At 30.5% G+C, this 16,738-nt stretch overlaps 1 protein-coding gene across 1 annotated transcript; it reads right to left on the reverse strand.

Annotated features, from left to right (window-relative positions):
• Window positions 1–3,032: 3,032 nt before the first annotated feature.
• Window positions 3,033–16,518, reverse strand: LOC118203590 (uncharacterized). The gene is made up of 2 exons (XM_035375873.2): window positions 13,095–16,518; window positions 3,033–5,810 (listed from the first exon to the last, which is right to left on the reverse strand). The coding sequence occupies exon 1, from the start codon at window positions 15,421–15,423 to the stop codon at window positions 14,206–14,208; it is 1,218 nt and encodes a 405-aa protein (XP_035231764.1). The 5' UTR covers window positions 15,424–16,518; the 3' UTR covers window positions 3,033–5,810; window positions 13,095–14,205.
• Window positions 16,519–16,738: the final 220 nt, after the last annotated feature.

Consider the following 16,738-nt stretch of genomic DNA (forward strand, 5'->3'; position numbering starts at 1 on the left):
AACAAAGACTCTAGCTTTCTATCTTTCTCTAGACTATCCTAACTTTAAGAGGATACAAAGACTTATTCACGCACATCCTGAGAAATTCATTCTGAGTCATTCATTCTCAGAACAACACCTAATGTTATGCTACAAAAAAGTTATGCGAGCGCTACGATGCTCTATACAGGATGCAGCCAAGCCCAGGAGCCTGAATCACGCGATGTTTCGCACCTAAGCCTTCATTACAAATGTACAAGTGTTTGGAGAAAAGAAACTCAATTTTTTTACACTTTCTTCTAATTTATGCTTTCTTTTTTCAGGGCGACCCATATTAAGTGATTTGTATTAACTCGATACAAGTTAAAGCATGATAGCATATATGAAATAGTATATGCTGGTAACATAACACACAGCAACACACACATATGTATAAGCTGGTAACTAAACACACAGCAAAATTTGTAGGAAAAACATAGACTTTAGATCTGATCCATTACTTTTCACTTTCTCATGAACAAATTGGGCAGATCTCTCCTAGTTTATTTCCAAGGGCTGTTTGGACCTCTTATAGTGATTCCTGCAATTTAGTAAAATGCCTCGGTTCTATTCGTCGACACGCCTTTGTTTTTAAACAGAGAAAGAGAGCAAAGAGTATGTGCCTATGTTTTGTATTATTTTAAGATGTTTATCTTTTTGCTTAAAAAGGAACATAAGCTTTAAAACTTTAAAAAAAAAAAAAAAAAAAAGCACTTTTAAGAATTTTGCAAAAATCGATGTTCTGCACTATAGAATTTAAAATTAAATAACTATCATTTTAAAATTTTAGGCCATTAATCTGATTATATGATGTAAATGAACCAGAAAAAAAAAATTAACGATATTTTCGTGTGCCTTTCCGATGACAACGATCCCATTTAATATTAATATTGAATTTTTTTTTTCTGTTTTGCATTATAATCTAAAAGTAAAATGCATTTGTTTTTAATAAACATATTAGAACTATTATGTAGAACACATGTTTTTGAAAAATAAAGCCCATGCCAATAAATTTATTTCCCTCGGAAAGGGATGTTGTTGATTCGTGGTTTCAGCTTGATGTCAACACTATAACATCTTAGAATTACATCAAATTTTTATCATTATAATTAATATTTCATATATGCTTTCTAGTGTTTATATAAATCAGTATGGAAAAGCATACAAAGGTTATCTGTCTATGGGAAAGGATTTCTAAGGGAAACTGGATCGTATTTACCTTATACACAAGAAAAACAATAAAAGTTCATTCAGCTCGTTCCCTGATGTTCTAACCTATGTCGAACTAACACTGTTGAGCAATCTTATGCATTTTGCCCACTAATAAGCTATGTACATTTTTCATTCTCTTTAAATTCACTATTACAGGTATACTTACTTTTAATCGGCAATTATCTGATTATTTGTTCCAAACACAGATGCACACAAAATAGACAAACACATTTGAAAGCTTTCAAAATTTATATTAAGCCCAAAGGGGCATTTTTTAACATTTTGTGTGTTACCTTTGTTTAATAAATATCATGTTAAGCTATAATAACACGCCGAACAAATATTAATTTAGAAGTCAAACAAAAAACATCAGTGTTAATGCTGATTTTTGTTGTTTGACTTCTAAATAAATATCATGTTCTTTGCACTTAAAGCATAAAATTCAATACAACAGCAGTACCACAAAACAAATTAAAAGGAGCATACCTTTCGAATTTCCAATACACAGTCTTGCACGCCGGAGATAAAAATGTTTGCCTCCCCAGTACAGTATTGCCATTGCTCGCTTTGAAATGGATGAGTTTCTTAATCGATAATTCATTAAAGTTTTACAAAATATGAAATAGATAATAAAATAAATTCTAAACTCCAAATTTGGGCTTCCAGATTACTATATTCGAATTCCAGATTACTATATTCGAAGGACTACGGTATTCATAATTTGAATACATCTCTAGGCACCCTTGTTTTTCAAAAAATGACAAACATGCATACATTCATTCAGATTTTTCATTATTTAATTTCTTTAAATATAATTCAAGGCTCTAATATTTGGTAGCAACATTTTGAAAAGTGAAACACAGTTTATACTGAACCAACGCAAAATGCCAAAACGAAATTAATAGCCCTTCTGTGCAATTGGATTCTTTGGGCTAATAATAAAATAAAATAAAATACTTTGCAGCGAATGAACTATCTGCATATTTAACAGCAATCATATTAAATCATTTTAAATAACAATAATTTAAATTGCTAGATGACTAATAAAATAAAATTTATTGCACTGAAATCATCGAAGTTGACATGCTCTCTACATTATTCCCCCCAAAAAAGGTTAATAGCTTTGCTATATTTATTGACTTAACTGAATTTCAAAATTAATGGAAAAAACAATCATTCAAAACATGTAAAAAAAAATCACTCACTGAGTTTCCTTCCCTCCTTTGTGCAATATTCAGATAATAAGTGGCAAATCTCAAAATGAAAAACCCCAACTTATTTTTTTTTTCTTCTTCTTCTTCTTCTTCTTTTTTTTTTTTTTTTTTTTTGTGTGTGTGTGTGTGTGTGTAAATACTTAGTTTCTTTTAAACATTATGCTTTTGAATGCTTGGTTTGAAACGAAAGAGCCTTTTTCTTCTTTAGTGACATTAAGCTTGATACCTAGAGGGAAAGTGGTACTGGATATGGAGGACTATTCAAAACTGTAAAAGAACAAAAGCTTTATGACTTGAAGGTGTCACACAGCCTTCAAGTATTTTCCAGCCACTTGTTTGCTGGGAAGGATGACTTTTCCAGATCTTACTTTAAAATGGAAAATTGTAGATTTCCCATTGTTAATCACATGAATTTGTTTGGGGGTAGGGGAGCTGGAAAGCAATAATTTAAAAACTTAAGGCTTATCTATTGAAAATTAATTAGCACATTTTTTTAAGCATAGGTACTTGTGAAGTAAGAGGGCGCCTGAGCACTCCTCTGGCTACGCGCCTGCAATTTTATTGAGAGTAAAATTGAGACAAACACAATTAAAATAATAAATTAAAAAATTTATTTACATACATGCAATTTTATATTAAACTAGCAGCTTTGCTGCCAGCCTTTGTCTGGCTTTTAAATGTACCAGAAAAATGGCTGAAGGGAACACCAAACGTTAAATTGAAAAACTGCGTAGAATTTTACTCTGCAGAACAACTTCGTAAAAAAAAGTTATTACATATAACAAAATTACAATGAAATAAGCAGTATCCCTTAATACAAATATTAGTAATTCTAATAAATAAATTAACCAACTTCTCTTTGCAAAATCTTCAGAACTCAAATAGTATAAAGAAGGTTAAGAACTATGTTTCCTAAAAAAATCACTCAAAACTTTTCAATATCTTGAAAACAGTGAAATGAGCAATAAATAACATAAAAGAATACAAAAAACTCTGAAAAGCAAAGTATAATTAATGATATTTTATCTTATATTTTCAAGAGAAAAAAATTACAATGAAATAAGCCCTTAATACAAATATTAATTATCCTAATAAAAAATTAACCAACTTTCCGTTGAAGGAAAAAAATCATGCAAAACTTTTCAGTATCTTACAAACAGTGAAATGAGCAAAAAATAACATGAAAGCAACTCAAAAAACGTAAAATTCCGCGCAGAATTTTACTCTGCAGAACAACTTTATATATATATATATATATATAAAAATAATAAAATAAAAATGTACTATTATATATATATATATAAATGACAATGAAATATGCCAATCTCTTAAAAACAGTTACATACGAAATACAACGAAAAATTGTTGCCAAACCCATATTTCTAAAAGAGTGAAACTCTTCAAAATGATGCGATTTCATCAAAAATCTATCAACAACAATAAGACAGGAAAATTGTTGTCAAAACCACATTTTTAAAGATGTGAGAAGTGTACTCAGAAGTTTCATTTAAAAAATTCTTTAAAAATACAAAATATTAGCATGTTTCCAAAATTCTTTTTGTAACAGCAGTCGCAAGAATGAAAGTTTAATGTGTCCAAAAATCAAAGAAAAATAAACTGTACATTTTTAAAAATAAACTTTTTTAGAAAAAATCCCATTGAAAAGGTGTTAAGCTGCCTTTGTTAAATAAATTCGTATTTAATCGATTTATTGAAACACGAAATTTATTTTAAGTTTGTAAAATAGCTAAGTGCCTACGTTTCATGACGATGTGAAAATGGTGTAGAGTAAAATCTCGCCCATTATGTCTCAAAATGACGCGATTTTGTCACAAAACATAAAATAAAAAAAATTATAATCCGAATTTCGAAAAAATCACTTAGGTGCACTAGCTCTTGTCTAGATGCACCTATCTACCAAGTTTCGTAGTCGTGGGTCTATTAGCTTACGCGCAGCATGAACGAAAGACACACACACAGAGACAGACTCTTTCTTATGTTATATGTAGAGATACATAGAAAATTTTTATACCATTACAAAAGAATAAACAGATGATTATTTCTTTTTTATACAATCACAGAGAAGGACAAAGAATATTTTAATTAAAGAGGCTTGAAATTACTGCAGTTTTATATTTTCCTTTTAAATTCAATAACTTTTAAAGTTAGTGATTTTTATTAAAGTGTAATAAAAATAGTTTGATTAAACATTCCGTTTACATATTAGGTCAACTAATATTACAGCTCTGAATCCACTGAAATGCTTCTGTTATGGGAAAAAAAATTCTTTCTCTAAAATTCTTCTTTACATATATACTATAAGTGTATCAATTCATTTTTTCTATAATTATACTCTGTGAAAATATTCTTAAACTATTGAAAAGAATGAAATTTATTTCATTTTCAAATAGTATGAGATGGATTTTAATGTAATGCTGATTGATAAAGAAGACATTTTTAACATTAAAACAACAACAACAACAGCAAATTTTTCTAAAATAGCTAAAACAGAGGAACCTTGGCAAAAAAAAAATTATGATGGAAAAATTATAAACATTAATGAAAATAACATTTTCATAGCACATAATTTTAGCAAAAAATTACAAAAATTCTATCATTATACTTTACTGAGATCTTTATTTCACTATAAATATATAAATTTCATGTTTCAGCATCTTCTGATTTAAAAATTTTATCTCAAATCTCAGATGATGCATTAATTCTAAATTCGCCAACAATTAACTTTCACAGAATATACATGGAACTAATATGCTATTAGTTTTGTATGAAGGCTTTCTATATATAATTAACTTCTCAGATTTTTTGCATTTATATAGTTCTGTATATAGAAAGTATTCATTCTGGAACTTGATATGACTAATATGAAATAATAATATGTAAGTTAGAATTTTAATAGTGACAGCATACTGAGCTATTACAGTTGGCTTATTGTAGGAACCATAGACTTCTTATCCGGCAGTGCAATCATTACGATAGTCCTCATACCCAATGATGCAATTATTTTGCTTATCAACTTATAAGCTTGCTTTAAAATGATTTCATTGACGGATAGGATGCAACACCTATCATAGCTTTTCAGTTTATTGGCATCTAACTTTATGGGACTAAGGCCAGCCACTGAAAAACTGGTCCCAAGGTTTGTGGCTTAATTGCGTGTTTTTCTGAGACTTGGGTATTAAGTTTTAATTTTGACTGGCATTCCTTTGGATTTGCTTGCTTCAGCCACTTGTCCTGAAGATGGTTAACTTGGCTGTTAATGATGCTTGCTGCAGGGTGGTGAATTTTGCTGCATGACTTAGCAGACAACTCCTCCACATAGTCTGCTGCTTCTGCTCACCTAATCAGCTGGAAGTGATAAAAATTATAAACATGAAACAATTTGTGTAATAATTATCAAATAGAATCATCATAAATTATTTTATATTTTTAGTTATTTTTAGTTCATTTATTTATTGAACAATATAAATGTTAAAGCTATTAAAAAGCAGCAATGAATTAAAATATAAGTAACACTCATAGTGTAATAACACTAATACTACAAATACTAAATTAAATGAGTATTGGGACTTGAACCCTCTAAGCGGTAAGGCTGTATATATATATATGGCCTAGAATACTTTTTGTGATATCTGTAAGAATATACATATATGTGCATATTAAAATATGTCAAAGAAATTAAGGCAATATATCAAAAGGAAACAAATCCAGGTATGGAATACCAGGAGAGTTTTTACAATAAAATGAAAAAAATATTGTTCTCATAATAGTTTGAGGGAATTTGTGCTTTCTTAGTGAAAACCCTATCCGCTCAGAGGGTTAAAGCATTAGGAATGAACAAGTTAATAACAGGTTAGCTTTTTGAATGCATAAATTTATGTTGCACATTAGAGAAAGTTATGAAAACTTCCATGCAGCCAGTCTAAGTAATAAACATGTTTAATAATGAAATTTAATTGAATAAAAATATTAGTAATTAATGATGTGAAATTTATAGTTTTGTTCTTTTGTATTTCAGTTAATATTTCTATCGTGAAGACTATCTGGTTTAACACTGTCCACTTTCTCTTCAACAGTACTGTACATTAATTCCGAATTTTAATAAATTTTTAGCTGCTCTTTTATTCATTCACAATGATAATGGCTTGCATTAATTTCTTCTGCATAGAAATTCTGAATTTATTTCATTTATGACCTCCCAACTTTTTATACTACATTTTATCCTATAGTTCCAATATGAGGTAATGTGGTGCAAATATCCAGAATTAAATTGTTATAACAATAGTACTACAGACTGCATTAATTCTTTGTGGTACACTACTATATTCGGTGATGTGCAGAATCGCCCCCTTATTTGTTTGGCGCTTCTTACAAGAGTAGGAAGAATTGGATTTTTGTCAATTTGCTTTGACTTTTTAAGTGAAAATAGGTCGATGTGTACAAGTCAAAGGAGTGCACAATGCCATTTTTCTGCAATTCTGGGATGTTTTTTTAAGTGAAAATAGGTCGATGTGTACATGGATACCGAGTTTGTGCAATTCTTAAAAACACACCAAGCAGTGGCGATTCTGCACTTTCCCCACTATATTATCAACAATATTATTTTCATATTAGTTCCACAATAGTAACCTTGGCAAGAATTGGTGGAAAAAAAAAGTGGTGCATTTTTAACTTATGCCGCGGGGAAAGTGCAGAATCACACACTGCTTGGTGCATTTATAAGAAATGCACAAACTCGGTATCCATGTACACATCGACCTATTTTCACTTATAAAAACATCAGAAAATTGCACAAATTCGGTGTTGCGCACTCCCTTTGTTCATGTACACATCGACGTATTTTCACTTAAAAGGTCAAACGAAATTGACAAAAATCCAATTCCTCTTACTCTTGTAAAAAGAGCGAAACATAACACGCCAAATAAGTGGGCGACTGCACTTCATCCGAAATTCTGACAATACTTTTGAAAATTGAGAGATGAAATGCTTCAAATAAATCTTGTCTGTATGCCTTACTCCATTAAGAAAACATAAGTACTATACAAAGAGCAAAGTAAATGTAAACTACAGCAATAATAATTCAAAACTAGTAACTCCATTAAACAACCATTTGTAGGTTACAACCATACCTCTTGCACTGCCATTGCTTTCTTTGACAGCTATGTGCACAATTTGCACATTGTATCACAATCCTCACTGTCTTTGAGCATGTAATTTATGCTTGACTAATTTATTATTATTTTGCATGATTTTAACAGTATCTTTTCTCACAGTGAAGCTGTCAAAAAGTGGTCTTCATTCTGAAAAATCTAGCAGATCACTTATTTGAATACTTGTACATGGAATTAAACATAATGTGCAAGATCCACTGTAGGAAATTTTAAATATGATTTAAAATTTCCTACAGTAATAAATATGAAAATTTGTCAGAAAACAATCGTTTTCTGACAAAGTAATATTCTTAACAGCTCAGTTTTCAGATAAAGGGGCCACAGAAATCTAATAAAAGGCAAATAAAGTATTGCTGTAAGTATAAAATATTTCTGATTGTTGTGCAATTACAGAATTAATTCAAAACCGATTTTCATAAATAACATTTATATTTAAGCTAATTTTTAATTACATTTCCGGATATTGGATCATCAGCTTAAATCTAGTAAGATGACATGTAGAAATAATAAAATTAAAAATATGAAATCGTGATTTATGAAATAATGAAGTATTTATGATCTAAAATGTATCAAAATTTACAAGAAAAAAAAGCTTATTATTTATTTGTTTACCTTATTAAGCATATCTTTCAATGTAAATTGTTTAAGTTGCTTCGTTTTTTGTGCTAATACTTTCTCTTTAATTCTGTAGACGGACATAATCTCTTGTTTAGTTACATTGTTGAAGTCCTGTAACTGCTATGTCGAGAATTCCGACTAATTTGTTAATCGAAATTTTTTCGTTTTCAGTAACTTCTCTGTCACTTTCTTTGGGTAGCGGTTGGTGGTTTTGAGTTTTGGATTTTAGATCATTTTGGATATTGGATGTCCAGATTTCGGATTTTATACTGCATTAAGTATAATGTTTAAAAATCTAAATTTTATTTAACATATGCTTAATATTCTTTCCCTCCAAGCTTTATTTCATAAGTAGCATGTTTAAAGAGCAAAATGTAACTTATACATGTTTAACATTATTACTTTCTGCTAATGTTATGCTTAATATCATGTTAATTTTTTTCTTTTCTGGCATAAATATAAATGTAACTTTTATATGCTTATTGTCATGCTCCTTTTGACAAATAACATGTTTCAGAAGGAACACTTGATATATTTATGCTTAATATCATGTTTGGAACCCCTACTGATTAGCCATTGGTGACCTTCACAAGATAAAATGCAATATCGCAAATGAGATGTCTGCAGTATTAAAACTAAGGCAAGTATTTCAGTATTTCTGATGTAAATGAGATTAATGCTATTTTAGTTAATATACCTTCTGATATCTGGAAAAAAAAAAAGTAATATTTATATCTAAACAGTTGTATCTTAATTTATGCATGCTGTATAGCACAGAATGCCGAATTAGATGCATGCTGTATAGATATTTTGGCTGATCTTTGGAATATGGTAACTGGTAGTTTGGCGACATTTTGGAGGCGATAAAGGTTACTACCTAGGACTTTGGTTATAATGTGAGAAGTACTAAGTTCCAATTACGCATTATTTTGTGTGAGGGAAATGAGAGATCATGAGATATGTCATGCGACATTAATGGACGAATTCAGTTCTTTAATCGGAAAAGGGGGGACATCGGGAAAAAATCTGGAAATTTTGTATTTAGCTTTATTGTGTGTTGTGTGAAACAGTGTTGGTTAATTTTTGGTTCCCATGGCCCTAACTAAAGTGAATTCGAAATGGGTATTTAGTGGAATTGAAAGGGGTAGTAATAAGTGTTTTTTTAAGGTTGTGCGAGATAGAAGTAAAGATGTTTTATTAAGTTATTTATTTTACCTGGTACCTTGCTGTGAACTATAAGTATGATTTTAAAGATCCTGAAACAGGCGCACTTACGCTTGCTTTTTATTTAGCGGAGGAAATAAGAAAAGTTTATCGGACACGTAATCAAGATTCTGAAGAAGATTAGGCAAGTTAGTATTTTTAATTATTTGAGGATATTATTTTTATGCATTGTTCTAAATGTAAGGAGTAAATAAAATAATACGGTATTCTTGGAAAATTGTTATTAGCAATGATTTTTATATTTTAAGTAGTGTTTTTGAATTTAATTATATTTTAATTAAATGATAGTTATTTTGTGAATTATATGTTTGTAGGAATTTGGTATACGTTTCAGTGGAAGTAAACGTGCATGGAAATAATTTAAATATTTGACACTAAGTATTTGTAACCATTTGTAATGTTTGAAGTATGAATTCGTTGGTGACGTTTATAATATAATAGATAATTTAGAGGTAAAAGTTTTTGGATATTTTATTTATTTTATACGTGGAAATGTTCAGCTTTGGAAAGGGTATATACTTTTTCACGATCAGGTAATTTCATATATGTCCTTTTTACCGAATTTAAAGATTCACAAAATTTTCATGCATTTTCATGAAATTTTTCTAATTTACGAGAAAAAAGCAGTGTACATGGATATAGTGAAGAGTGTGCGCAATGCCATTTTTGTGCAATTCTGGGATGTTTTTTTAAGTAAAAATAAGTCGACGTGTACATGGTTTAATTATATTTCAGTTAAATGATAGTTATTTTGTGAATTATATGTTTGTAGCAATTTGGTATACGTTTGAGTGGAAGTAAACGTTCAAGGAAATAATTTAAATATTTGACACTAAGTATTTGTAACCATTTTTAATGTTTTGTTATGAATTCGTTGGTGACGTTTATAATAGATAATTTAGAGGTAAAAGTTTTTGGATATTTTATTTATATTATACGTGGAAATGTTCATCCTTGGATAGGGTATATACTTTTTCGCGATCAGGTAATTTTATATATGTCCTTTTTACCGACTTTAAAGATTCACAAAATTTTCCTGCATTTTCTTGCAAATTTTTCTAATTTATGAGAAAAAAGCAGTGTACATGGATAAAGTTAAGAGTGTGCGCAATACCAGTTTTGTGCAATTCTGGGATTTTTTTTAAGTAAAAATAGGTCAACGTGCACATGGTTACCGTGTATGTGCCATTCTGAAAAACGCGGCAAGGAGTTGCCGATTCTGCACTTTCTCCCAATTTTGCAGTTAATATTTGTCATGATTAAGCAGTTTTGTTCCATAAAATTTCTAGCATAAGTGTAATTCGGCTAGTAGATTGTTGGAAAAAGTGTTCAGTAAATAAAAAGAAAAGAAATATGTCTTTACTTCGTGAAGACAAAATGGCGGTGGGAAAAAATAATAGAGGATTGTTGTAGCAGAGTTGGTCGCCAAAAAATCGCCAAGTTACCATAATCCAAAGATCAACCGATATTTTAAATACAGCTCATGAGAATATCATGAAAAATGTATTATGACTGTGCAACAATAAACTTATGGACATAAATTTTAGAAGTTACTGACTAAATATTAAAATATCTATGCTTGAAGTGCTAAATATTAAAAAAAAATCATATAAAAACTGAAGCATTTAATTATCAAAGCATTTGCAAAAATCCTCCCATATTTCCATTTTACATGAATATATTAATTAGCATTAAGGGGGGACATTTTAAATATTTATATTAAAAAATTATAATCTCATATTTTATAATTTTTATCCATTTCACCCTCAAGCCTAAATAATTATAAAAAAAAGCATTTATGATTATATTCTTTTTAAAAAATAAGGTTTATTAAATAAAATAAACAGGTTGAAGTACAGCAATGTTACTACAATAATTTCCAAAAATAAAATTTCAAAGTAATCTAGCAAATTTCTATGAAAGTTCTGCATTACAAATACCTGTTATGGGTTTTAGAAAAAGGTGTTTGTTTTGAATTAAAACCATAAAAATGGTAACCAAGTGCCAAATATTGCTAGTTTCTATTCAGTTTCAAATTTGCATTATTATGGGAACCACACGACACAATTTTTTTATGCTTCAGATATGAATAATGATAATTTTGCTTGATCTTTACAATATGGTAACTGGTAGTTTGGTGACATTTTGGAGGCGATAAAGGTTACTACCTGGGACTTTGGTAATAATGTGAGCAGTACTCAGTTCCGATTACGCATTATTTTGCGTGAGGGAAATGAGAGATCATGGGATATGTCATGTGATATTAATGGACGAATTACGGTTCTTTAATCGGAAAAGGGGGGAAATCGTGAAAAAATGTGGAAATTTTGTATTTAGCTTTATTCCATGTTGTGTGAAACAGTGTTGTGTAATTTTTGGATCCCATGGCCCTAACTAAAGTGATTCGAAATGGGTATTTAGGCATTGTGATAAAGAGAAGTTTGCTTTTTATTTAGCGGAGGAAGTATGGAGGAAAAATTTGCAGAAAAAATCTTTGAATAATTTTATTGAATGAATTAGAAAAGGGTATCTGCAACGTAATCAAGATTCTGAAGAAGATTAGGTAAGTTAGTATTTTGAATTATTTGAGGATATTATTTTTATGCATTGTTCTAAATGTAAGGTGGAAAGGAATTTGGTATTATTGGGAAAATTGTTCTTAGCAATGATTTAGTTTAAAGTAATTAGGATTGTAAGGTAATTTTTATTAATTTAATGTATGTGCTCATTTATATTTTAAGTAGTGTTTTTGAATTTAATTATATTTTAATGAAATGATAGTTATTTTGTGAATTTTATGTTTGTAGGAATTTGGTATACGTTTAAGTTGAAATAAACGTGCATGGAAATAATTTAAATATTTGATACTAAGTATTTGTAATACTTGCGGTATGAATTCGTTGGTGAATACTTCGGTATGAATTCGCCAAAAAATCGCCAAGTTACCATAATGTAACGATCAACCATAATTTTTTTAAATGTTTGAACACTAAGAGAGCTGCAAGTCAAACTGAGACATTTTTTTCCCTTTAGTACACAAATTTTCATACGTATAAAGTGCAAATTAAAAATTAAGTTTCTTTCAACATTGGATAAAAAACACAGAACAGTTTTTGGCTAATCTTTGGAATATGGTAACAGGTAGTTTGGCGACATTTTGGTAAGGCGATAAAGGTTACTAGCTAGGACTTTAGCAGTGTACATGGATAAAAGTCAAGAGTGTGTGCAATGCCGTTTTTGTGCAATTCTGGGATATTTTTTTAAGTGAAAATAGGTCGACGTATACATGGATACCGTGTATGTGCAACGCGGCAAGCAGTTTGCGATTCTGCACTTTCTCCCAATTTCGCACTTAATCTTCGTCATGATTAAGCACTTTTGTTCCATGAAAGTTCTAGCATAATCGTAATTCGGCTAGCAGATTGTTGGAAAAATATGTTGAGTAAAACAAAAAACATGCCTTTACTTCGTGAAAACAAAACGGCGTCCAAACAAAAAAATTAGCAGGTTGCTGTAGCAGGGTTGATCGCCGAAGTTTCGCCAAAAAATTGCCAAGTTTCCATAATCCAAAGATTAACCCAGTTTTTGAATAAATATTTACTATATTTGAGTTTCTTACCTGTATAGAAATATTTCCATACTGAATTCATTTTTTCAAATGTCTGCTTAGGTACTTTACACACATGGGTTGCTGTAATTGTTATGTCAGCTGACAATAGTTCTAATTAGCTAAAATGTATCAAAAAAAAAAAAAAAAAAAAAAAAGAACTATGTGACTTGACTGCAGGTTTGCAGTATTTCATCATAAATCACATATACACACAGACACAAAGCACTTACAAGTTACAGTACCCATTATGTGACGAAACATTTAGTCATGCTTCCAAATTGCAGTATCAGAAGTATGTCAAAGTGGTAACAAGCATAAGATCACCAGAGTGCATTTTGGTAGGTAAAAGATGTAACACTGAATATGAATTATGCAAAAGCTGTGAAAAGTGCAATCCACTGTCAAGGATTCAACTTTTGGAAAAAAAAAAAAAAAAAATGGACGAAATGTAAAACATATCAAGTCAGATTCTGAATAATAGCTTTTCAATCAAGTTTGGCACAAGCAGCTTTAGACCCTATAGGACAGACTAGTAGAAAATGTAGCTTCAAGTTAACATTACTTAAAAAGGACTTGAGGTATATCTTGTTAAATGAAGATTTTTGGAAAGAAATAGAAAGTTTTCTCATTAATTGCATCAAATGACAATTTACAAAATGCACGGAGGTTCAGCAGTACGTTATATATCACATGCTATAATGTCTTTAAAATTCTACCACTGAATCCCTCTCTTAATTCGAAGAATTTTGGCCACCATAGAATACTGACAACGGTTGTGAATGAAATTGTACCGCAAAAAAAAAAAAAAAAAAAAAAAAAGTGTTTTTTTGCTGCATGCGCAAATCTTTGCTACAATGATAAATAAATGTTGATACTAATTTAACCATCACCTCAAAAGACAGAGGACTTCTCTTTTGTGTACATAAACAAATATTTCTTCAAATTATTCTACTATCCAAATGAGTTGTTACATACATAAAATGAAAGACTCTCTTCTGCGGATATGCATATTTTACTGATCCTTTACTAAAAATGAATTTTTATATAGCACACACATGTGTTTTCTGCTCTGTGAACATGCATATGCCTGTCAAATTTACCCTTGTGACTTAAGGACTTTTTACACAACCGGATTTTCACCTCTGTGAATAAAGATATGTCTGGTTAAACTATCCTTACGACGAAATGACTTCTTACATACTTCACACACATGAGGTTTCTGTCCTGTGTGAATAAGCATATGAGTGTTTAAAGGACTCTTGTGTCTAAATGATTTCTTACATACTTCACACACATGAGGTTTCTCTCCTGTGTGAATAAGCATATGAGTGTTTAAAGAACCCTTGTGTCTAAAGGACTTCTTACATACCTCACACACATGAAGTTCCTCTTCCGTGTGAATAAGCATATGATTGTTTAAAGTACACTTGTGTTTAAATGACTTCCTACATACTTCACACATATAAGGTTTTTCTGCACTGTGAACAAGCATATGGCTGTATAATGCACGCTCCTGACTAAATGACTTCTTACAAACTTCACACATATAAGGTTTTTCTGCAGTGTGAGTATGCATATGGCGGCTTAAAGCACACTTATGACTAAATGACTTCTTACATACTTCGCACATATGAGGTTTCTCTCCTGTGTGAATACGCATGTGAGTATTTAAAGGACCTTTCTCTCTAAATGACATGTTACATATTTCACACACATGTGGTTTTTCTCCCGTGTGAATAAGGACATGCCTGTTTAAAGTAAGCTTCTGTCGAAAAGACTTCTTACATATTTTACACACATGAGGTTTCTCTCCTGTGTGAATAAGCATATGATTGATTAAAGAACGTTTCTCATTAAATGACTTCTTACACACTTCACAGATATGAGGTTTTTCTCCAGTATGAATAAGCATATGACTGTTTAAAGAACCCTTCTGTCTGAATGATGTCTTGCACACTTCGCACACATGATGTTTCTCTCCTGTATGAATTTGAATATGCCTGTGTAAACTAGCCTTTTGAGTAAATGACTTTTGACATACTTCACACGTATAAGGTTTCTCTCCTGTATGAACAAGCATATGATTGTTAAAAAGACGCTTCTGACTAAATGATTTCTTACATATTTCACACATATAAGGTTTTTCTGCAGCGTGAATACGCATATGGATGTTTAAATTACCCTTCTGACTAAATGACTTCTTACACATTTCACATACATGAGGTTTCTCTCCTGTGTGAGTAAGCATATGAGTGATTAAAGGACTCTTCTGACTAAATGACTTCTTACAAACTTCACACACATAAGATTTCTCTCCTGTGTGAGTAAACACGTGCATGTTTAAATTAAAGATTTGGCTAAATAACTTCTTACTTCACACACATATGAAGGCTTGAGGCTTGTCTCCTGTGTTAATAAGCATATGTTTGTTTGAATTCTCTTATGACAAAATTATTTCTTACATTCTTCACACATATTTCATTAGTTTCCTGTGTGAATAAGCAAACGCTAGTCTAAATTAATGATTTAAATAAAAGTCCTCTTATGTACTTCAATCATGTCACGTTTCTAGCCTATGTGAGTTAGCATATGCATGCTTAAATTACCTTTTCAATTAAATGAAATCTTACAAATTTCACACATATGAGGTTAGTGTTTGGTGTGGATCTGTATGTGCTCTTTTAAACACTGCTTGTTGAAAATGATTTGTTAGGCATCTCCAAGAACATGTAATTTCTGCACTACATTGATAACTGTAACTGACATTCTTGATATTATATAACTTGCTACATACCTCGTAATGAATTTCATCCTCTGAATGGATATAAAAGGAACTGCTGAACTGAAATTTCGGCCCAAAGTAGTTCTAAGATGGTTCACTTTAGCGTTTGATGCCTCGTGTAAATACGAGTGTTTATCTTGATAAGAGAATTAATACAAGTTACTTAAAAGACATATCAGCTATTTAATATTAGAATACCTTAAGGATGCATTGATTTCGAGGTGTGCTTCATTAAAAATCACTTCTTATCGTTCATAAAAATAAGATTCCTTGCCCGACAATCTAAACATGTAACAGGAATTTATGGAATTGTGTTTTTTTTCTAGAGTTGCTAGCCAGTGATTTATATTTTGAAGAAGTTACATGTTACGTTACAGGATTAGTAACAATTGTTGAAGCTTAAAAGAAAAAAGTCACCTCCTTTTCAAGCTTTCAATACTTAAAAGTATAAATCACACTTCAGCCTTTAATTAAAAATCACATGACAGTTTTAATACTGTCCCTATCATTAAAAAACTATAACTGCGGTGATTATTTACAGAATAAAGGTTCAATAAACTTTATTGTCACGAAAGAAAACAATCCCGCTACTAGCAGTACGTTGTTCGGAATTCCTTGCTCAGAAAGACAGACAATGTAAACCAAGGAGGTTAGAATACCTCATTGATGTAAACAGATGTTTTGTTCTGCACCTCTCTAAGTCTTTCAACCCGATGGGCAAAAAATCAAAATCAAGGAGCAAGGAAGTTAATTTACGGAGTGCGTAGGCTAGGCCTTTAACTTCACATCATCAATGAAAAATAATTACACCAAAAGAGGACTTCATGTAATACGGGAAAAATTTGGAAGCCTAAAATAAAATAAATAAAAG

The sequence above is a fragment of the Stegodyphus dumicola genome, chromosome 11 (genome assembly GCF_044657685.1).
Source record: "Stegodyphus dumicola isolate Sdum_Otavi_A_Nest chromosome 11, ASM4465768v1".
In the NCBI taxonomy this organism is placed as follows: domain Eukaryota; kingdom Metazoa; phylum Arthropoda; class Arachnida; order Araneae; family Eresidae; genus Stegodyphus; species Stegodyphus dumicola.

What these genes read in the sequence shown, in the direction of transcription:
- LOC118203590 (XM_035375873.2), bottom strand. Translation starts at nt 15,423, where the DNA reads ATGCACGTGTTTACTCACACAGGAGAGAAATCTTATGTGTGTGAAGTT.